At 43.0% G+C, this 22,287-nt stretch overlaps 1 protein-coding gene across 1 annotated transcript in view; it reads right to left on the bottom strand.

Moving 5' to 3' along the window:
* The window catches only part of epb41l5 (erythrocyte membrane protein band 4.1 like 5), a 153,172-nt gene that overhangs the window by 40,885 nt on the left and 90,000 nt on the right, over positions 1-22,287 (bottom strand). The window contains exons 12-16 of the mRNA XM_060827736.1: positions 21,958-22,064; positions 19,866-19,896; positions 15,645-15,684; positions 11,216-11,331; positions 2,526-2,651 (exon numbers count right to left, since the gene is read on the bottom strand). Of these exons, the coding sequence (XP_060683719.1) occupies positions 2,526-2,651; positions 11,216-11,331; positions 15,645-15,684; positions 19,866-19,896; positions 21,958-22,064 (420 nt within the window). The remainder of the gene's footprint in view (positions 1-2,525; positions 2,652-11,215; positions 11,332-15,644; positions 15,685-19,865; positions 19,897-21,957; positions 22,065-22,287) is intronic.

Raw genomic sequence — 22,287 nt, 5'->3', positions numbered from 1 at the left:
GCTCTTAGAGCTCAGGTGACTCCATCCAATGTTTAATTAAAACCTCTTGCTTGCTGGTTTGTGCATGTTGAATTTGTCAGGCCTCTTGGAATTTTAACTGTTAGAATTAACATTCCTGAGATACATGCAAATCAATGGTAAGCAGTCAGCTGAAAAAATAAGCTGAAAAAATAGCTTCTGTTTTCCTGCTCTAAAGCTGCAAAAGAAATTCAGCACAGTAATTGAATATAGTTGCAAAACACACTTTATAGACATTAGACAAACTCATCACACTACCTCAATATTAAAAACTGAACTAAAGTCAACAAAGTAATAATTACAATTCCTAAAACCTTTAAAAATACTTATTATGAAGAGCAAAATAGGATCAAGAACAACATTTGATTAGTAAATACTAGGCACAGTTAATAAGACCTTAGTTAATATTGTACCCAATTTGTGTATCACCCAGCTCATGTACAAATAAAACCACAACAATGTATTTCTCCACCTTTCTTCAAAGCCTGACTTGCTTTTATAAAATGTGAAGCACCATAAACAGCTGCATGTCCAACAGGGAGAGCAGCAGGTCCTCTGACAGAGCACACAGTTGGGGGTCAGTTAGCTGTTTGGCTCTCAGGGTAAATCACCACCAGTTGCTTCTCTTTCTCTCTCTAAAGAGAGAACTTTACAGTCTGGTGGCACAGTGCTGTGACCCCCACACTGCAACATCCAAGATGCAGCCTTTAAAATAAAAATCAATAAACAAAGGGTCTGAGGAAGAAAACACCATTCATGTTCTGCTTTACTGCTTCACCTGAAAAACGGCAGATAGTCACAATTTCCTGAAATTCAAGTGACAGAAAAGCATTGCTTTGGAAGAAAACCACTCTAGACGTTTTAAAGTTGAAAGAGCTGCACATGCTGGAAATCAGAAACAAATACAGAAACTGCTGGAAAAGCTCAGTAGGTCTGGCAGCATCTATGGAGAGAAATCAGAGTTAGCGTTTCAGTTCCAGTGACCCTTCTTCAGTTCTGATTTCTCTCCACAGATGCTGTCAGACCTGCTGAGCTTTTCCAGCAAATCCCCCTCCTCCCCAACCCCCCCCCCCCTCCCAAACAAGCCCAGGGATCCTTCCACATCCGACAGAAACTCATCTGTACCTCTTTCAATGTCATCTATTGTACCCGATATGGTCTCCTCTACATCGGAGACATAGGACACTTTCTTGAGGATCGTTTCAGAGAACATCTCTGGGACATCTGCACCCACCAATCCCACCACCCCCTGGCTGAATACTTCAACTCCCCATTTCACTCACTCAAGGACATGCAGGTCCAGGGCCTCTTCCACCATCAAACTGATATCACCCGATGCTTAGAGGATGAACACCTCATATTCTGCCTTGGGACCCTGCAACCACACAGGATTTCAACAATTTCCACATTTCCCCTCCCCCACATTATCCCAGTCCCAAGCCAACAACTCGGCACCGCCCTCCTGATCTGTCCATCAACTTTCCCATCTATCCACTCCACCCTCCTCCCCGCCCTATCACCTTCCCTTACCTTCATCTATCTATTGCAATCTCAACTATCTTCCCCCCAACTGTACATCCTCTCCCATTTATCTCTCAGCCCGGGCCCACAAGCCACATTCCTGATGAAGGGCTTATGTCCAAAACGTTGATTCACCTGCTCCTCAGATGCTGCCTGACCTGCTGTGCTTTTCCAGCACCACCTTCTCGACTCTGATCCATCTGCAGTCCTCACTTTCTCCTGGGAGTGGGTGAGAACAAGAGGCACAGGCACTGCTGAACATTGGGCCATCAAATTGTAATTTTCAGGAAACCATACCTTTGAAAACCCAGGGCTAACACAAGGCTGTTATTGAAGTTATAATTTTATTTTCTGTACAGTCCGCCTGCTCAATACCAGAGTTAAAACATGTCTAACTGTTATTCCCCCACCACCCGCTCCACCCCCTCCACTTCACCCCAGGAGGCATCCTGTGGACATTTAAGATTGAAAATAGAAATTATTTTTCCCCCCGAAATCCCAAAAAAATTTTGTGGTTGGAGTCTAGGTCTGGACAAATCACCAAACATGGGAGGGCACATGAAAATTAATTGTGGAGCGAAATAATTCTCTAAACAAGTCTGGAGTTTGATGAAGGAAGGTACATTTTCTACAGGGAGAGAAAATAAAGCATTTAATTCTGACAAAACCACTTACTTCCTCTCACCTGGTTTGAGTGCTGGTTGACGAAAAGGAAATGCATATAGCATTTATTTTTAAAGACAGGAGCATGTTACCAGGAGATTCCAATGAACAACGCACTTTCTAACCCCGCACCCCCGACAGATCCTTCCCGTACCCACTCTCTTGTACAAGGCACTTGGCGTATCGGCACTGGACAAGTCTTCTATCCTCCCCACCCACCCCCCTCAGTTTGCAGTCGTTGTGTACTTATCACTGAGGAGCAACAGCTCAAAATGTCCTCTCCTTCAGCTGGCAATACAAAGGCTGGCACTGTTTTTTTTTACTGCTCTGCTGCGTTCTTCAGATTGTACTCATAGATAAAGTCGGTGTAGTTTCTGTCCGAGGCAGTGGGCACAGTCTGCGAGTTCCACGATCGTCCTGTGGGTTGTGAGCCATCATCCTGGGCTGGCCTGGGCCGTGGAGCAGAGTTAGTGAGTTAGCCGTGGGCACACATGGTTGGAATTGGAAACAAGAGGCTGCAAGCAGCTACAGGAGGGTGGCAACAGTGCAAGGTTACAGACAGTGGAAATGAAAAGATTTTAAAAGCATTGAGGTCCCCTTTAATGGCTTTGTACACCCTTATTTCAGAATTTATCTTCACTTGCAACTCGCTCAATTCAAAGGCTACTCAATGTCTAATGAATTGATATTCTATAGTATTTGAATGGCAAGTATTGAAAAATTGATAACTACTTTTAAAAGGAACCTATTGTTAGTTCGAGCAATAACTTCTCTCTCTCTCTTCAGAGGTCCTCTTCTTTTAAAATGGTCCATCTAACCTACTTGCATTGACCATGTTAGTGGCTATCTGTTAAGTCTCTTTCTTTAGCTTGATGCTCATATTTTTTAGTCTGACTGTGAAGTATCAGGCTGCTTAACTATGTTATTCAGAAGCTATGCAAATCCAGGCGTGTACACCACTTTCCAAAAGGTTTACAGAAGAGTTTTAAGAAACTCTGTACCAGCAGCCCAACCCTTCCAGAAGAGTTCTCCCACTCCTGGTTAACATTCAAACCCCAACTTCTTTCCCCAGCATTCCTACTCACTTACAGCACTTCACAATTTCCTGTTTCGGCCACTAGATGGGAATGCTGCATTAAAGCAGTGCATTATAGTGTGTGTGTGTGTGTGTGTGTGTGTGTGTGTGTGTGTGTGTGTGTGTGTGTGTGTGTGTGTGTGTGTGAGAGAGTGAGAGAGAGTGTGTGTGTGTGTGTGTGTGTGTGTGTGTGTGTGTGTGTGTGTGTGTGTGTGTGTGTGTAGAATGAGCATGAGGAGGGTGAGAGTGGGGGATGGGGAGGTGAGGGTGACTGTGGTGGTGTTGGTGGGGAGCTGAAGTGTGAGAAGACAAGGAACTTGACCACAGACCAAACATTCTTCAACTACGGCCACTGTTGGCTGACCACATGCAACATCAATGACAGTTATCATCGAGGCAAGTGAACACTCTCCTCAACCAGGAAAAGAACACAGAGAAATTAATCATTTGACTAAGTCTGATCATTTGCCTGAACTCGAAGTTCCAACAACAAACCATCATGCACAAAAGATTTGATTCAATGAGCACAGTCAAATAGATTGTGGCTTTTTCCAAACATTGTTAATGAAGAGACAGGCTCCTAATAATCTTTGCTCAGTGGTAGCACACTTGCAAGATAAGCAATGAAACCTATCAACGTCACTATGGTAGCAGCTCATTGGGTGGTTCTGAAAGAACATTTCAAAATTTAAAAAAAGCAAAGGGTCATAGTCAAAATTAAAATTAAGCTCTGATCAAGAGTAATTGAGACTCAAAACATTAGCTTGCTCTCTCTCTATGACCCGCAGTGATCTCCAGCATTGGTTGTTTTCATTACAGATTCCAGCATCTGCAGTAATTTGCTCCTATATTTAAAAAATAATCTTCCTTAACAATATTTACCCTTCAACTATCATCATTAAAACAGAATAACTGCTCCTACTTGCAATAATGCTGCTGCTTGGACTGCTACATTTCCTACATGATAAAAATGATTGCATCTCACATGTACCTTGTTGGCTCCAAAAAACCTTGGATGGTCTTGGGACCACGAAAGGCACTGTTATGGATAACAATCACAATCATGGGCTGGTTCCAGAAGAGGAGGCCATGTGGCCCATTGTGATCATACTAACCCGCTCCACAACAGTAACTCAGCTGGCTCCACTCACCTGCTCTTTCTTGGAAACTTCTCTCTCTCCAGGTGCAAGTCCCTCAGAGTCATAGAGATGTACAGCATGGAAACAGACCCTTCGGTCCAACACGTCCATGCCGACCAGGTATCCCAACCCAATCTAGTCCCACCTGCCATCACCCAGCCCATATCCCTCCAAACCTTTCCTATTCATATACCCATCCAAATGCCTCTTAAATATTGCAATTGAACCAGCCTCCATCACATCCTCTGGCAGCTCATTCCATACACGTACCACCCTCTGTGTGAAATAGTTGCCCCTTAGGTCTCTTTTAGTCTTTTCCCTCTCACCCTAAGCCTATGCCCTCTAGTTCTGTACTCCCCGACCCCAGGAAAAAGACTTTGCCTATTTACCCTATCCATGCCCCTCATAATTTTGTAAACCTGTATAAGGTCACCCCTCAGCCTCCGACGCTCCAGAGAAATATAGCTCAAATCCTCCAACCCTGGCAACATCCTTGTAAATCTTTTGTGAACCCTTTCAAGTTTCACAACATCTTTCCCATAGGAAGGAGACCAGAATTGCACGCAATATTCCAACAATTGCCTAACCCTTTTGAAAACGGTGATTGACTTGGTCTCTACCATAACATCAAGCAGCCCATACCAGATCCTAACTACTCATTGCATGAAGATGTTTTCCCCTTGTTTCACCTCCAATTCTTTTTAATAATTACTTCAAATTGAAATCCACAGTTCATGAGCTTTCCAATGAGAACAGATTCTCCCTTTCCATCTCTCCCTTCCAACCAATCTACTCCACCTTCTCTACATGACCAAAAAATTCACTTAACCCCAAAAGTACAGCCCTCAATCGAACTGTCCACCAGAGCATGTTTTCTTTCAAATCTTTCACTGACAGATACAACCTACTTTTTCAAAAAAGCAGTTTAAGGTTTAAAAACGCTCGCATCATGACACACAGATCTTATTCAACATTCAAGAGCATTGTTGAGTCAGATGTACAGCACAGTAACACACCTTTTGGTCCAACTTGCCTACACTGTCCAGATATCCCAACCTAATCTGGTTCCGTTTGCCAGCATGTGGCCCACATCCCTCTAAGCCCTTCCTATTCATATACTCATCCAGATGTAGTTTAAATGTTGTAATTGTACTAGCCTCCACCACTTCCTCTAGGAGCTCATTCCATACATGCACCACCTTTTTCATGAAAAAGTTGCCCCATCGGACCCTTTTAAATCTTTCCCCTCTCACCTTAAACCTATGCCCTCTAGTTTTGGACTCCCCTACCGTGGTCTATTCACCCTATTCATGCCCTTCATGTTTAGCCACGGCATCAATTCCTGAAGCCCACACCGCTAGTTTAGGTTTTGCAATAGGCTAAGGTGAACAGACACTGCTCAATACTGCCTGTGTGAATCAGGCCACATGCCCTTTCCCCTACTGTCAAAAACTGCAAGACTCCTATTCCCAGGTCCCACCTGACATTATTAAACAACCACAGAGTCACAAAGACTCTGAAATCCGGCCCAGAATCTCCCATTTGTTTTTGGTTTATTTTACATTAATCTGTATGCGTCTGTGGGGAAAATGCAGAAATTTGTCCAGTACACGACAATACAATTGAATACAAGAGACATCAATGCTTTCAAAATAACACAGGTAAGAAAATAAAGACTTCAAGTACAGTAGCGAAGGGCAATGATGGAAGTCGAGAATGAGAAACAATGCACAGTGAGAGATTAGCAACATTCAGAAAACTCAGGATGACAACAATTTGATCTTTTTCCTAATAATGACATTGGAGTAAAGCTGCTCTCGCTGACTTTAAAATGCCAAGGCTGCAAACTCTGCCAGTCAGTCTTCAGCACTGCCACAAAGTAAAAAGGCCATTGTCTTCATGCAGTTGTTAATTCAGAGCAGAGCAAAGCAGCAACATGCAGTGTTAACAAAAGTGCTTCAGCACTTCCTTGAAGCTGTCTCACTCACTCTTCCTTTCACCCCTGAGCAGAAGAATACTCATGGGACATACTCTCCACAGAAGAGGTAAGATAACATCCCACATCAATTCCCTTATTTTAATAAGTTGCCGGACTGTCAGTAACTTTGCTCAAATACAAACAAATATTGGTTATTATCTACGGTTATGGGCCAAGTGCTAGAAAATGGGATTAGTATAGTTCGGTGATTGGTTTTGACTACCTGCACTCTTTCCTGCACTATAGATCTCTATGACTATCGCTATTAGCTATCTCTGTTCACAATATTGGGTTCTGTGAGATAGTGAACAGACAGGAACCGAAAGCACTGCAATTCAGAAGCAAAACAGAAGTTGCTGTAAAAGCTCAGCAGGTCTGGCAGCATCTGTACAGAGAAATCAAAGTTAATGTTTCGGGTCCACTGATCCATTCTGAAGGAGGGTCACTACACCAGAGATGTTAACTCTGATTTCTCTTCACAGATGCAGCCACGCCTGCTGTGCTTTCCGAGGATTAGGTCGGGATTGGAATGAAGTTACAGCTGGGTAAGAATGTTTCAACTCAAGTTGGAAGTTTAATTTTAAATTCTTTACAATAGTGACAATTTGCATTAGTTGCAACAATATTAATGCATTTATTTAATTTACAAAGGGGAACAGATCTTTGAAAGATCTGTTTAGATTCCCTACAGTGTGGAAACAGGACCTTCAGCCCAATAAGTCCACACCGACCCTCCGAAGAGCATCCCACCCAAACCCATTCCCCTAGACTAATGCACCTAACACTACGGGCAATTTACCTGCACATCTTTGTGACTGTGGGAGGAAACCGGAACACCCAGAGGAAACCCACGCAGACACGGGGAGAATGTGCAAACTCCACACAGACAGTTGCCCAAGGTGGAAAATTAACCCAGGTCCCTGATGCTGTGAGGCAGCAGTGCTAACCACTGAGCCACCAAGCTGCCCCTTTATTTTTTACTTTTGTCTTGCTGAGAAATGAAGATAGCTAGGACTATCATTGAATTCCTATACAGCAGAAAGAGGCCATTCAACCCATCAGATCTGCACCAACCTTCTAAACAGCATCCCACCCTATCCCTGTAAACCCACATTTACTATGGTTTACCAACCTAGCCTGCACATCTTTGGACTGTAGGTGGAAATAAAAGCACCTGGAGGAAACTCACATAGACACAGGGAGAACGTGCAAACTCCACACAGTCACCCAACGTGGAATCGAACCTTGGTCCCTGGCACTGACAGTAGCCAGTGGAGAGGTTGTCACTTATGGGCATATTTAAGCTTTCCCATTCTCAGTTAGACCATGCCCTTACTGCAATTAGAATTTTACTGGACAGCACTGTTTTTAACAGCTTCAGAGAGATGGCGATCTGTTCCTAACACCCATTTGTTATTAGCTGCGTCAATGGCAACAGAGAGTGGAGTGTTGAACCAAATATCACACAAGTGCGAGGACTAGATGATAGATAGCACTAGAAACAACTTGGTCAGACTCCTGAATTGCAGGACTTGGAAGGTGCCACCAAGGAAGAGCAACCTTACCAGTGTTAAGCTGCTTACTTTAGAAGGGCAGGTGGGTCGAGTTGAATACACAAGAGGAAGCATTACACATGGCAACTGGAGGGAATGGCCAAGCATTTGTAGATCACCATGGCTACTTAATGTTCAACTCTCTTGCAGTCAAACAAGTTAACAAAGCAAGTTTGATTCCTCATTTTCTTCTCCAGTCACTGCTGGCAACTTTCTTAATAACAAATTGAACTTGAACTTCATCCTTTGTAATTTGAGATTAACTGCCAATTTACTGCTAAATGTTAAGTTTTGCAAGACCAGAAAATGTCCTCAGAACAGCTCACAACAATCTGCAACCAAACCTAGTGAATTCTACCAAACCAAAATGTTAAAAATACCCTTCCATCCTCTTTACTTAGAATCTCACAGCACAAAGGCCATTTGTCCCATCATATATGTATTGGCCTCGAGTTTGACATTTGCCCTCAACTCTGAAATTAGTTTTCTTCAAAGGCAAAGGGACATAAACCCAAAGCATTAAATTCTAAGGCCCCTAGCCTCCCATTGAATGGTGGCAAATCAAATAGACTTATTGACTAAACCAAGTTGCTCACACTGTTATCGTTGACCCAGCAGACATTGAGTTTATGTGATAACATTCAAATCTATTCCAATCCAAAGTGTAGTTTAAGTAAGTGTTGGAACAAGAACAAAATTACAAAACAGGCAGGGTGATATGCACAGGGGAAAAACTCAATAGTGGTGGTGTAGGGTGGGTAGGTGTGTGTTTTTTTTTCACCTGGAATGAGATGTGTGTCCTATATTATGATGGACCTATAACTCTCCAGAATGAGAATGGAAACATATAAAATTCTTGGAAGAGGCTGTATGGGAACCTAGCTCTAGCGTAATGGTCACAGGATAAGGGGTTGGCCATTTTTGCACTGAGCTGAGGAGAAATTTCTTCACTCAAAGTTGTGAATATTTGGAGTCCTCTACCCCTTTTGACATTCAGTTATTGAGTATATTCAAGATTCAGCGCGATAGGTTCTCCAGGATTAAGGGATAATGGGACTCGACAAGAAAGTGGAGTTGATGTAAATGTTCAGTCAGGAACGGCGTAAACACCAAGGGTTTATAACTACTCCAGCTCTTGTTTCTCATGTTCAAATCTCTCATTCACTCACTTGTACACACACACAAAAAAGTTAATTCGGGGATTTGCGAAAGCAAGAGTGAGTACTTTCTCTCTCTCTTCATGACCAGAAAGTAAGGCATGCAGAAAATAGTCCTTCAGATTCATCCGGTTATGGTTAGTGCACCCCAAAGCCCAGCCGGATCTCACGCAACAGCAATCAGCTCAAAAGAGGAAAAACTGTCACCCACCACCAGCGGGAGAAACAACCGCATTCAACGGTTCCGCACTACGTCAAGCACCGGAGTTCCACCACCTTGAGCATTTACAGTCCAGAGACTGAGCAGATCAGAGATGAGACAAAAATTCAGAGAAACTATTTGATTCAATTGCTTTGATTTGGAGCTGCAGACCACAGCAAACACAGCAGCAGGTAATGCCAAAACGGAGGCCAGCAATACTTTTAGTGACAGGTAGGCAGACAATGACCTTGATGAGAAGCCCACCTTCTGACACTTGCTTTAAGTATCATAGAGTCAGATGTTGCACGACACCAAGCTATAGTCCAACAGGCTTATTTAAAATCACAAGCTTTCAGAGTGCTGCTTCCTGATGAAGGAGCAGTGCTACAAAGCTTGTGATTTTAAATAAATGTGTTGGTCCAGAACCTGCTGTCATGTGACTTCTGACCAGTCCAACATCAGCAGCTCTACATGCTTAAAAATCACTAACTGCACAAAAACCAAGATAAAAAGGGGCTGTGGAACCTCATTGTTACCGACTCTTAGATGTTAACATTGCTGCTGTCTTCAGGGGTTATCTTTTCCAGTTGGGACTTCTTCCACTGAGATTAATGGTGCTTCCACAGAAGGGGAGTCAGAAACACTGAGGTTCCATGTATTTGTCTGCCTTCAGGCCATTTCTCCAAAACCACTTCTTTGAACCAGGGTTCATCTTCCCCAAGGAGACAGTGAGGTCTGCAGATGCTGGAAGTCAGAATTGAGACTGTGTTGCTGGAAAAACACAGCAGGTCAGGCAGCATCCGAGGAGCAGAAAAATCGACATTTCAGGCCTGATGAAGGGCTTCTGCCTGAAACGTCGATTTTCCTGCTCCTCGGATGCTGCCTGACCTGCTGTGTTTTTCCAGCAACACACTCTCAACTTCATCTTCCCCAAGCCTGCAAACGGCTTTCCCGTTGACACTTCACAACATATACACAGGCTTGGTCATTGTTTTAATTACTGATAACAGGGACCAAGCTCTGTTATTCATTTGAATGGTGGACAGATGGGCTTTGTCTAGTCAGATTCAAATAGACAGTCTGGTCCTGCAAAAGGAGGACTTTCCAGCCCTGAGCTCTGAGGGTTAGGAAACAATCAATTCAGCCCATATTGGTTTTTGGACTGGTGTGGTACACGTTTACCCAGTAAGAGCTTCCACTGTATAACAAAAGCCTTACCTCACAGAGGAATTTCTGATGCAAACATTTTTGTATTTGAAGGTCTTTGTTGGTAAAGACAACTTTCAAAATGATGTTCCTTCTCATTAAAAGAGCATTCAATTTGGAAAAGGAAAGCATTTCTGTAGCTGAGGTTGTGGACTGCTCGGACTTGCAGTCACAAAGGAAATTGGCTTGAATTGTTTCAATATGTACAACTTGCATGGAAAACAGCTCCTTGTGTCGATGATGGGGGTGGGTTGGGGGGCGGGCGGGGGGGGGGGGGGGGGGGAAGGGGGATTTGAAAGCTTTTTGAAAAATAAAAACAAAACATTGAACTTGTGGGGATCTTGGGAATTCAGTGCCATCGTCAACATTAGAAATCTGCGACTTGCAAATTCTAGATGACAAAAGTCCCATTAATAACCTGCCACATCAATGTAAGGTGACACAAGGTCTCTTCATTCTTCAAAGCAGTACACTAGCCATTTGGGTTCAAATTTTTTGCTAGCCATTGAAGATGACACTCACCAATATGAAACATTTTATTTGACTTTTGAATTTCTGGTATGCCACAAAGATGCAATGAAAATTGTCAATCGTAAATCACATTCACAAAGTTTGTACAGGGAAATCATTGCCTTACATTGTCCTAAAAGTTATATAATCACATTACTTTGGTTAATGCCTATTAAGGGCCAATTACTCTTACCTCCTCTTCTCAGATTGGTTGAGGCCTGGGCTTCTGGGAAGGTTCTCTATTTCAATCGGTCCAGTAGCACTGGGTAACGATGCTGCAACAGGAATGGCTGATCTCACCATCGCAGTCTTCAGAGAGAAAAATGAAAGCATTTGATTACATGCAACATAGGACCAAACCACAAACACACTAGGAAAGTATGTTCCTTGCCCCATGACACAGAGGTCAGAGGCACAGCTGGAAACACACGAGATGGTCCCCAAAATATTCCCACCCACAGGAAACTTTACCAGGGATTCCCACCAGTTAAGGTCAAGTACCCACTGAGGTACAATGTTACAGCATTATCAGAAATTTCCAACCTGCAGAGAGGCACCATGACAGCTGAAGAGGCATGGAGACAGATGTTCCTTGTGGATCTAAGGCCACAAATGTGGTCTCACTCAATCCAGCAGAGCTCCAAGATCCTGACCCAGCTGAGAGTTGTTGCTGCCTGTACTCTGTGCCAGCCAATGACACCGCACTCGCATGGAGGTGCCCGCACAGGTGCCTACCTACCTCAGCAGTGACCATCTTCTCCTCCCCCTCTGACCAGCTGGTGCTACTGCCAGGCTGGCAGCCATGGGAGCCCACAGACCTTGCCCAACAGGATGCCAAGCAGACAGGCACCTCTTGGAGGACACCTCCTGGATGCTTGTGCTGCCGATCTCAGTGTGGGGCTCCATGACCCCATTTGCTCCTATAGCCTTCAGGGGAGTCCACCCTTTCCTCTTCACATTGTAACAATACAACTCACCCCAGCCAAAACTTGTGCCCTAATATGCTCAGCTATTTCCACAGGCGTTCAAATTTATTTTCAAAATTATAGCTTCCCATCATGCCACAACAGTTCAAAAAGGCTTCAAGAATATTTGCCAAGTCATCCTGGGATTATTTTGCATTAGTGTCCAACATAGGACTAAATCTTCGTGCTCATTTACAATGAGAGAATGAAGTACAAATCTGCCTTGATTTAACTGAATGGCAAAATAAGACAAATGTTACGACCTCACTATCAAGGAAGCACTGCCCGAGGTGGGCGATGCTGAGATTGAACTGTTGATCTGATTCGATTCGGTTTATTATTGTCACATGTATCTAAGTGCAGTGCAAACTTTTGCTTTTTGTGCTGTACAGAAACAAGGATCATTGGGTGATAGAACAGAGCGAGGAATACCAAGTTGCAGTTACAAAGGTGGTGCACAAGAAGCAAGATTAACACCAGATTTGAAATTTGAGGTGTCCATCAGTTATTTGGGTGGAACTGAGAAATAAGAAAGGGATGACCATCTTACTGGGATTGTACAATAGACCACCCTATAGTCAACAGAAAATTGAGAAGCAAATTTGTAAGGAGATCCCCATCATCTGTGAGAATAACAGGGTGATTATGATAGGGGATTTTAAATTTCCCAAATATCAACTGGGATTGCCATAGTGTTAAGGGTTTGGATGGAGAGGAATTTGTTAAGTGTGCACAAGAAAATTCTCTGATTCAATATGTGAATGTACAGACTAGAAATGGTGCAAAACCTGACCTATCCATGGGAAATAAAGCTGAGATGCCAGTGAGGGAACTAGTGACCATATTTCTACTAGTTTTAAATTAGTGATGGAAAAGGATAGACTGGACCTAAAAGTTAAATTCTAAAATGGAGAAAGGCCAATTTTGACAGTAAGAGGCAAGAACTTTCAAAAGTCAATTAGGGGTCGATGTTCACATGTAAAGGGCCTGCTGGGAAATGGGAAGCATTTAAAAATGGGATAATGAGAGTCCAGAGACAGTTTGTTCCTGTTAGGGTGAAGGGCAAGGCTGATAAGTGAGGGGAATCCTGGCTGACTGGAGAAATTGAGGTTTTATTCAGAAAGAAAGAAGCATATATCAGGTATAGATACCAAGAAATGAGTGAATCCTGAGGAGAGTATGAAACAGTAGGAATATAATTATGAGGAAAATCTGGAGGGCAAAAAAGACACGAAATAGCTTTAGCAAATAGGGTGAAGGAGAATCCAATAGGATTAGTGCAAAAGGGTAATTCGTTAGAGATCAGAAAGACCATCGACATGTGGAACTGCAGGAGAAAGGTGAGATACTAAATGAATATTTTGCATCAGTATTACTGTGGAGAAGGAGATGGAAGATATTGAATGCGGGGAAATAAGTAGCAACATCTTGACAAGGTGCCGGATGTCTTAAAATGCATAAAAGTAGATAAATCCTCGGGACCTGCTCAGTTGTACCTGAGAACTCTGTGGGAAGTGATTGCTGGGCTCCTTGTTGAGGTATTTGTATCACTGATAGCCGCAGGTGAAGTGCCAGAAGGCTAGAGGTTGGCTAATATTGTGCCAATATATAAGAAAGGTAATAAGAAAAAGCCAGGGAACTATAGACTGGTGAGCCTGACATTAGTGGTGGGCAGGTTGTTGGAGGGAATCTTGAGGGACAGATACCTACTTGAGAAGGATTGATTAGGAATAGTAAGCATGGTTTTGTGCATGGGAGCTCATATTGCACAAACCTGATAAGAGTTTTTGGAAGAAGTCACGAAGAGGATTGATGATGGCAGAGCAGTGGATGTGATCTATATGGCTTTCAGTAAGGCGTTCGTGGTAGACTAGTTAGCAGGGTTAGATCACATGGAGTAAAGGGAGAAATAGCTATTTGGATACAAGACTGGCTCAAAGGTAGAAGACAGAGGGGGGTGGTGGTGGAGGGTTGCCTTTCAGCTGGAGGCCTGTGACCAGTGGAGTGCCACAAAGATCGGTGCTGGGTCCACAACTTTTCATCATTTATATAAATGATTCGGATGTTGACATCGGAGATATCGTGAGTACGTTTGCAGATGACACTAAAATTGGAGGTGTAGTGGACAGCAAAGAAGATTACCTTTGGGTACAAAAGGATTTTGATCAGATGGGCCAATGGGCAGAGGAGTGGCAGATGGATTTAATTCTGCTAAATGCAAGGTGCTGCATTTTGGAAAGGCAAATCAGCGCAGGAACTACACACTTAATGGTGAGGTCCTGGACAGTGTTGCTGAACATAAAGACCTTGGAGTGCAGGTTCATATTTCTTTGAAAGTTGAGCATAGATAGATAGCATTTAGTATGCTTGCCTTTATTGGTCAGAGCATTGAGTATAGGAGGTGGGAGTTCATGTTGCAGCTGTACAGGATATTGGTTAGGCCACTTTTGGAATATTGTATGCAATTCTGATCTCCCTCCTATAGAAAGGATGTTGTGAAACTTTAAAGGGTTCAGAAAAGATTTACAAGAATGTTGCCAGGGTTGGTGGATTTGAGCTAGAGGGAGAGGCTGAATAGGCTGGGGCTGTTTTTCCTGGAGTGCCAGATGCTGAGGGGTCACCTTAAAGAGATTTATAAAATCATGTGAGTGCCTTGTTAGGATGAATACTCAATGTCTTTTCCCTGGGTTAGGGAGTCCAAAACTAGAGGGCATAGGTTTATGTTGAGAGGGTAAAAGATATAAAAGGGACCTAAGGGACAACATATTCTCGCAGAGGGTGGCGCATGTATGGAATGAGCTGCCAGTGGAAGTGGTGAAGGCTGGTACAATTACGACATTTAAAAGGCATCTAGATGGGTATAAATGCCAGCAAATTGGACAAGATTTATTTTGGATGTCTGGCTGGCATGGACGAGTTGGATCTATTTCCGTGCTGTATGTCTCTATGACTCTCTGAAGCTGTACTTAAAACTTGTTGATGCATCTGTTTAACCTTTTGTATCTTTTACCTGAAGGAAGAGGTCGGAAGTGATCACAACCACGGTGGGAGGGGTCTTTGATTATGTTGGCTAACTTCTAAGGCACCAAGAAATGTAGATGGAGTGAATGGATGGAAGGTTGGCTTATGTGTACATTTTGGGACATTGACTGGATCTACTGTTTCATTCTGACATGTCAAAGCAATGTCCACATCATTAATTTATTGCAAACTGAGTCTGCACTTTGAATTTCCCAAGAGTAAAGTGAATGTTTACTCACAAACAAAACCATTGCAGGCCTCCAGGAAGCAGAGGAGTACAACTTCTGGATAGCACTTTTAGAGCTGGCCTAGGGATGAGGGGCTGAACCACCTCCGGAACAGTGTAATTCAACTAATGCAGAGAGTCTGTCACTGCCACTGGATACTGAAGCTGAGAGACCATCATCTCGTAACTAAGCACAAATCAGACAGAGACCCACTCTCTCATTTTCAAAGGTTTCTGCTATCGCTTCCATTAAAGACATTTACAAAAGAATTTAACATTTCCCCAGGGGTATGCAGTTGCCTGTGTTCCAGGGCCAACAACAAGACAGCGCATGATGTTCTATAGCCTCAGAGATCAAGGTAAACTGTAATAGAGATGGAGCCAAATGCACAACAATAACAGGCACGTACCTGGGAAGTAGGTTTCTGGTTTGCTGCATTAATAGGAGAACTGGTTCAAAAAGACAACAGAGAAAAGAATCATCTCATTATTTTTTGAAATAAAAAGCAAGTGGTAAAATAGCATTTTAACTATGACTGTAGCCTTTTAGTATATTGTGCACCAAATGCTTCAAACTTGTTGTTTTTCTTTTTGTAGTGATCTCAATGGCTTAAAACAATTATTTTGCTACGTTAAGACAGTGGTAACCATGACTATTACAACAATTAAACTCAAATGCAACAAATCATAATTATAGAATCATAAATCTACAGTGTGGAGGCAGGCCATTCGGCCCATCGAGACCACATCGACCCTCTGAAGAGCATAGGAGAAAGTGCAGATGTTGGAGATCAGAGTCAAGGGTGGGGTGCTGGAAAAGCACAGCAGGTCAGGCAGCATCCAAGGAGCAGGAAAAGTGATGTTTTGGGCAAGAGCCCTTCACCAGGAACGAGGGGCTGAAGAGCATGCCAACCAGATCAAACCCCGCTATCCAATCCTTGTAACCCTGCATTTCCCTTGGCCAATCCACCTAACCTGCACATCTTTGTTCTGTGGGAGGAAATGGATGCACGTGGAGGAAACCCACACAGACACAGGAAGGATGCACACAGTCGCCTGGGGGTGAAACTAAATCCGGGTCCCTGAAACTCTGAGACACTGTGACACAGTGGCAATAGATCCATATCCTGAGTATTGTGTTTAAAGCCAGTAGAATGAAAGCCTCCACATCATCTTAGCCACATCATCATTCAGGCTGGCTTGGCATCTGCCTTGCAAAGGACCCTCTGAAAAGGTTCAATGGGACCTTTCTTACCACATGTTAGAGGAATAATACCTCTTCTGATCAAGCACCCTACAGTCTTTAGGACTCAACATTGAGCTGAACAGTTACAGAGCATGAATACTCTGTTCTTTGTCTATCACTTACCCTCACACGCCCAGAGTCTGTCTCAAATTGTGTTGCTTTCGGTGCAGCCAACCCATTTTGATTACTTACTAACCCATTATCACTTATCTAGCTTCTCTACTTCCCTGACCTACTATCAACAATCCCTTTGTCTGCCTGCCCTTTTCCCTTGGTCTCTTTGGACTTCCTCTCACCACCGAGCCCCACCACCCCTCCACTCTCCATCATCTGCATAAATACCACTATTTCCCAGTTGCTTCTGGTTCTGAAGTGGTGACATTGGACACAAAATGTTAACTCTATTTTCTCTTTGCAGATGCAGCCAGATTTGCTCCATTTCTCCAGTACTTTCTGTTTCTGTTTGTTTCAGATCTCCAGCAGCAGCAGTTCTAGGTTTTATTCCACTCAGGGTCCTGACTATCGCAGGACCTTGTGACATTAACTAGGTAAAAACAAGGACCGCAGATGTTGGAGACCACAGTCTAGATTAGAGTTGTGAGGGGCTTTTGCCCGAAACGTCGATTTTCCTGCTCCTCGGCTGCTGCCTGACCTGCTGTGCTTTTCCAGCACCACTCTAATCTAGACCTCGTGACATTGTACTGCTGTTTCACAGTCTTAACACCGCACTTGTGTAGAGGCTACACACTAGAGTTCAGAAGAGTAAACAAAAAAATGTTCGGAATTCTATTTTCAACCAACTTGATATGAATTCACATCCCCATCTAGTTGCATTTAGTTAGCTCAGAATGGGAGGCCCCTTTAAAAGCAGCACTTCAGCATAAATGCACTGAGCACCAAACAGGAGGACTTACTTCAGCACTGTGATAAATGAGAACAAATTGTATTCAGCAGGAGGAGGGGGAGTGGTTTATCCTCCTCCACAGGCAAACTGGGAAAACAAATGATGGATTTAAAGAGGCATGGAACTTTCTAGATTAACAGCAGCACAAAAAAAGTCTTGCCAGACCTTCAAGCAAGCACAATGAAACCACAGCATTGTTATATTTACCCTCTTAGAATCATATAATTATACAGTATAGTAAAGGCACTTTAGCCAATTACGTCCTATACCATCCAAAATACATCACTCCTTGCTCGAGTGCCACAGCCTTGAATGTTTGGACACTTCAAGTGCTCATCCAAATACCACCCTCCCAGGCAGTGCATTCATGACTCCCACTACCTTTCAGGTGAAACAACATTTCCGGAGATCCCCTCTAAACCGGCCTTTCACTTTAAAGAAGTATGCTTCTTGTTCTTGATCCTCTGGCTTAGGGGAACAGTTGCTTTCTATTGATCCTGTCCATGCCCTCTATAATCTTATTACACTTCAATCAGGTCCCTCCTCAACGTTCTCTGCTCCAGAAAAAACAACTCGAACTTGTCCAGCTTCTCCTCATTGCTGAAATGCTCCATCCCAGCCAACATCCCAGTGAATCTCCTTCATATCTCCTCCAGTGCAATTTCAGAAGTTCATTAACAAGTACTCTAACTTGTCTTAAACAAGTACATTAGTAGAATCTACTACAGAGGTCAGCAATGCCCACATGGAATATACAAGACAATTAGAAGATCTTTTTGAATCTCTACAACATTAGTTTCATGAGAATTGTGAGGTATGAAAGCCAGCAAGTCCACTTAATACAACATACACAGCAATTAGAAGTAATATAAACTGACATACAGTCAAGTAAAGTTCTTCTCTTCAGACAAAACCAATTCTTTCATGCTTCAGAAAAGCCACAGAATCAGGAAACACACTCGACAATACAAATTTATTTACCCTCTTGTGGATTCAATCCGGTTAGCAAAATGCGATTTCAATCTGCACCTACCCGCTCCACCACCAAGAGCGTCCATTCCCTCCCACCTGTGTAATTATATCCGGACTCTGGCCTTGCTTCAGATCACCATCTGCTGAACTCCTCACAACACCCACTCGCACTGACTATTTTGAGAGCAACCACCACCCCCTCGTGCCCTCTTACTTTCCACCCTCTACTTAAAAAGAGTCATAGGAAAGGGAGAGCATGACTCCTAAATGTGCCCCAAGTGCTATTCACTCAAGACTCACGTTCACTCAACTTGCATTGACCTGCAGGCTTCAAATGTTCCAATTTTAAAATTCTCACCCTGGTTTTCACAAATCCTTCCGTAGCCTCACTTATCTCTTCCTCAGTAACTTCCAAACTGTTTTAATTCTGAAGAATCTGCATTTTTACTCACATCTCCACTGGGGATGACTTCATTTCCCAAGGACCTTGTCTCTGTGAACTTCAGCACTCATTTCTCCTTTAATACATTCTCTTAATTCCTTACAACCTGTCTCTTGGATCCAAACTTTAGTTCACTTGCCCCAATACCTTCTTACATGGCTTGCTGTCCATTTTGTTTGATAAAACTCCAAGAAGCACCTTGTGACATTTTACAATGTCAAATGACAATATATTTTGGATGTAGGTTTGCTTGCTGAGCTGGAAGGTTCATTTCCAGACGTTTCGTTACCCTACTAGGTAACATCTTTAGTGGGCCTCAGGTGAAGCACTGCTGAAAATTCCTGCTTCGCCTGAGGCCCACTGAATACGGTTCCTATAGGGTGATGAAACGTCTGGAAATGAACCTTCCAGTTCAGCGAGCAAACCTACATCCAAAACCTCAACCCGAGCTAGAAATCTTCTCAAACCTCGCTATGACAATATATAAATGCAAATTGTTGTTGCTGGGTTAACAATCCTATGTAAGCGCACTGGAATTGGCATTGGTATTTTGGACTCAAAATTACTATTTGTGGGTACCAGTGCAATTCACCAGTTACAATTATGAATCAATGTTGTCATGTGTGCCCATGATTGCTTACCATGGACAGAACCAGACTTCGCTATAATGACCTCCAAGCTGAACAGCTTACTCACATTGATTGTCAACGCTCATGAGCAGCAACAATCATATCCATGTTATTCTTATCGAGTCCAAACAGCAAAGAAATAATCTTACTTGTATCATATTGAATGCCAGAGACCATTAAAATTACAATAAAAGTAATACAAAACTATACTCTTGTCCTATAGTTAAAAAAAACAGAAAATGTTGGAAATACTGCACAGTACTTCCAGCATTTTGTGGTTTTATTTCAGATTTACAACATTTGCACCATTTTGCTGTTGATTTGTAGATTTTCCATGTGGTCTGCAAAAACAATAAATTAAAATCTTCTCAATAGATTCCACCTGGTCAGTCACTCTCAGTCACCTTTTGGCTTGAATTCAGAAAGACATTCACTTACCTTGTTTCCAAGTTTCTGTTGAAAGGATTCGCTGCAAGATTACATGAACAACAGTAATCAGTAGCTTTCCAGCAACAGTAATATTCAACACATTATTTTGGTACAGAAGGATAATATATACAGCAATCCAAAGTCAGTTTGAAACTAATATAGATATATAACTGTTTATTCAGCTCAAACCATAGCCCACAGAGTTCCAAATGCTGCTAATAATGCTGAAAATGCATACCCACTGCCCTCAAACACCAACAACAATAGAACATCTGACTCAAAATAAGAGGTCTTGCCAACCCATTTACGTCCAACCTCCCTGAAGTAAACGCCTTCACATAGTGTGTGCAAGGTCAGTGATTTCTATACTTTCCCAATAGCTCATCTTGCAACACTATAACAGTCAACCACTAACCTCTACACACACAAAATCTTGAGAGATTGTCACCATGTAAGTGAACAGCTTTGTGGGTGGGAGATTCTTTCTTTATAAATGCTGACCCCATTCACAGAGGGGCCCCCCAGCTTGAACTCGCAAGAGATGAGTATCAATTAGATTACTTACAGTGTGGAAACAGGCCCTTCGGCCCAACAAGTCCACACCGACCCACTGAAGCGCAACCCACCCAAACCCCTACATTTACCCCTTACCTAACACTACGGGCAATTTAGCGTGGCCAATTCACCTGACCCGCACATCTTTGTGACTGTGGGAGGAAACCGGAGCACCCGGAGGAAACCCACGCAGACACGGGGAGAACGTGCAAACTCCACACAGACAGTCGCCCGAGGCGGGAATTGAACCTGGGTCCCTGGTGCTGTGAGGCAGCAGTGCTAACCACTGTGCCACTGTGCCGCCCCAAATAACCTGAAGGACAGCAGGTGGTGTGCATCTCAGGAGCGCAGGACAGCAGTAATTATGTGCAATAATTAAAGATACATCATGATCTGAAATGCGCTGTCTGAAAAGATGATAGAGGAAAATTCAACAGTGACTTTGAAGAAAAACTTTGCTTAACTATGGAGAAAGAGCAGGGGAGTGAGACCAAAGGGATAGGGATGTCAAAGAGTTAGTGAAAGCCTAATAGTCTGAATATCATCTTCTATACTGCAAGATCCTATGACAGGACTGCAAAAATCTGCTGACCAATGTGGAGATGTTCCTCCTACCTACCCAGACCATTCTGAGACTATCCTGGTCAGAAACTAATCTGAAGATTACAGCAGGTAATAAAGGAGGCAAATAGAATTCGGGCATTTTTAACTGAAGGAATAAAAATAGGGAAGTGTTACTGCAATACTGTATAAGAAATCAGTGAGATTGTACCCGGAGTACTACAATTTTGGTCCCCATATTTGAGAGAGGATATATTTGATTTGGAGGAAGTTCAGAAGAGATTCACTAAATTGATTTCAGAGATGAGGGGTTTACCTTATGAACATAGATTTCGCAGTTTCAGCCTATATTTGCTGGAGTTTAGCAGAATGAGGGGAGGTCTAATGAGGTATGGAAGATGCTAATGTGGATTGACAGAGTGGAAGGATCTTTCCTCGCATTGGGTAACCTAGACTAGGATATCACAGTTTTAAGCGAAGGGGTGGCTGATTTAAAACAGCAGAGGAATTACTTCACTCAAAGGGTCGTGAATATGTGGAATTCACCACCCGAGAGTATGGACACTGAGTAAATTTAAGGATGAGACAGACAGATTTTTAATTGTTGAAGGGGTATGGAGAGCAGGAAGGAAAGTGGAGTTGAGATTAAGATGAGATCAGACATGATCCTATCAAATGGGGGAGGCAGGGTTGAGGGGCTGAACTGCCTGCTCTTATGTTCTCATGATAAAATATTTTGTCATTTTGCACAGAACAGAGACACTGGATATGTTTGATCAGTCATCTCATCAAATTGTTTTAATTGCCTAAAAGTGAGGAATGTTCCATTGTTGTTTCTCCTAAAATTGACCTGAGAGTTTTATCCCTCTCAGGATTTTGGATGCCCTGTTCACTGGGCAGTGTCATGATCAGACACTAAATTAACTAGAAGCCATTTCCAGGTCTCTCTTCACTCAGGGGCCCACTTTAACAGTCACATAATTACCTCTCTGCTGTGTTGATCTTCTCGAGTAGCGTCTGCTGGGCCGTCGCTCGAAGGACACTTGCCGCCGTGGTTTACTGACTTTGGTGGTCTGGTATTCCGTTCTGCCACTGGAAATCAATCACTTCAGAAATTAATTCCTGAAATTGCCAGAGTGGGGTAGAAGTACCAAAATGTCTGGTTGCTTCTGATAACTGGAGTCATTCTGCTTTAATCACATTGGTCCCTCCAGCTATCAGCAGAAGCATCCAAACAGAAAAAGCCCATTTTGTTTTTATTTTGTCAAAAGACATGTTAAACTTGAAGATATCTTAGAAATTTACTAGTATTGCC

Source organism: Hemiscyllium ocellatum, chromosome 7 (assembly GCF_020745735.1).
Source record: "Hemiscyllium ocellatum isolate sHemOce1 chromosome 7, sHemOce1.pat.X.cur, whole genome shotgun sequence".
Taxonomy (NCBI): domain Eukaryota; kingdom Metazoa; phylum Chordata; class Chondrichthyes; order Orectolobiformes; family Hemiscylliidae; genus Hemiscyllium; species Hemiscyllium ocellatum.
Note: the sequence above shows the minus strand (reverse complement) of the source record. Positions and strands in the feature narration are given on the sequence as shown.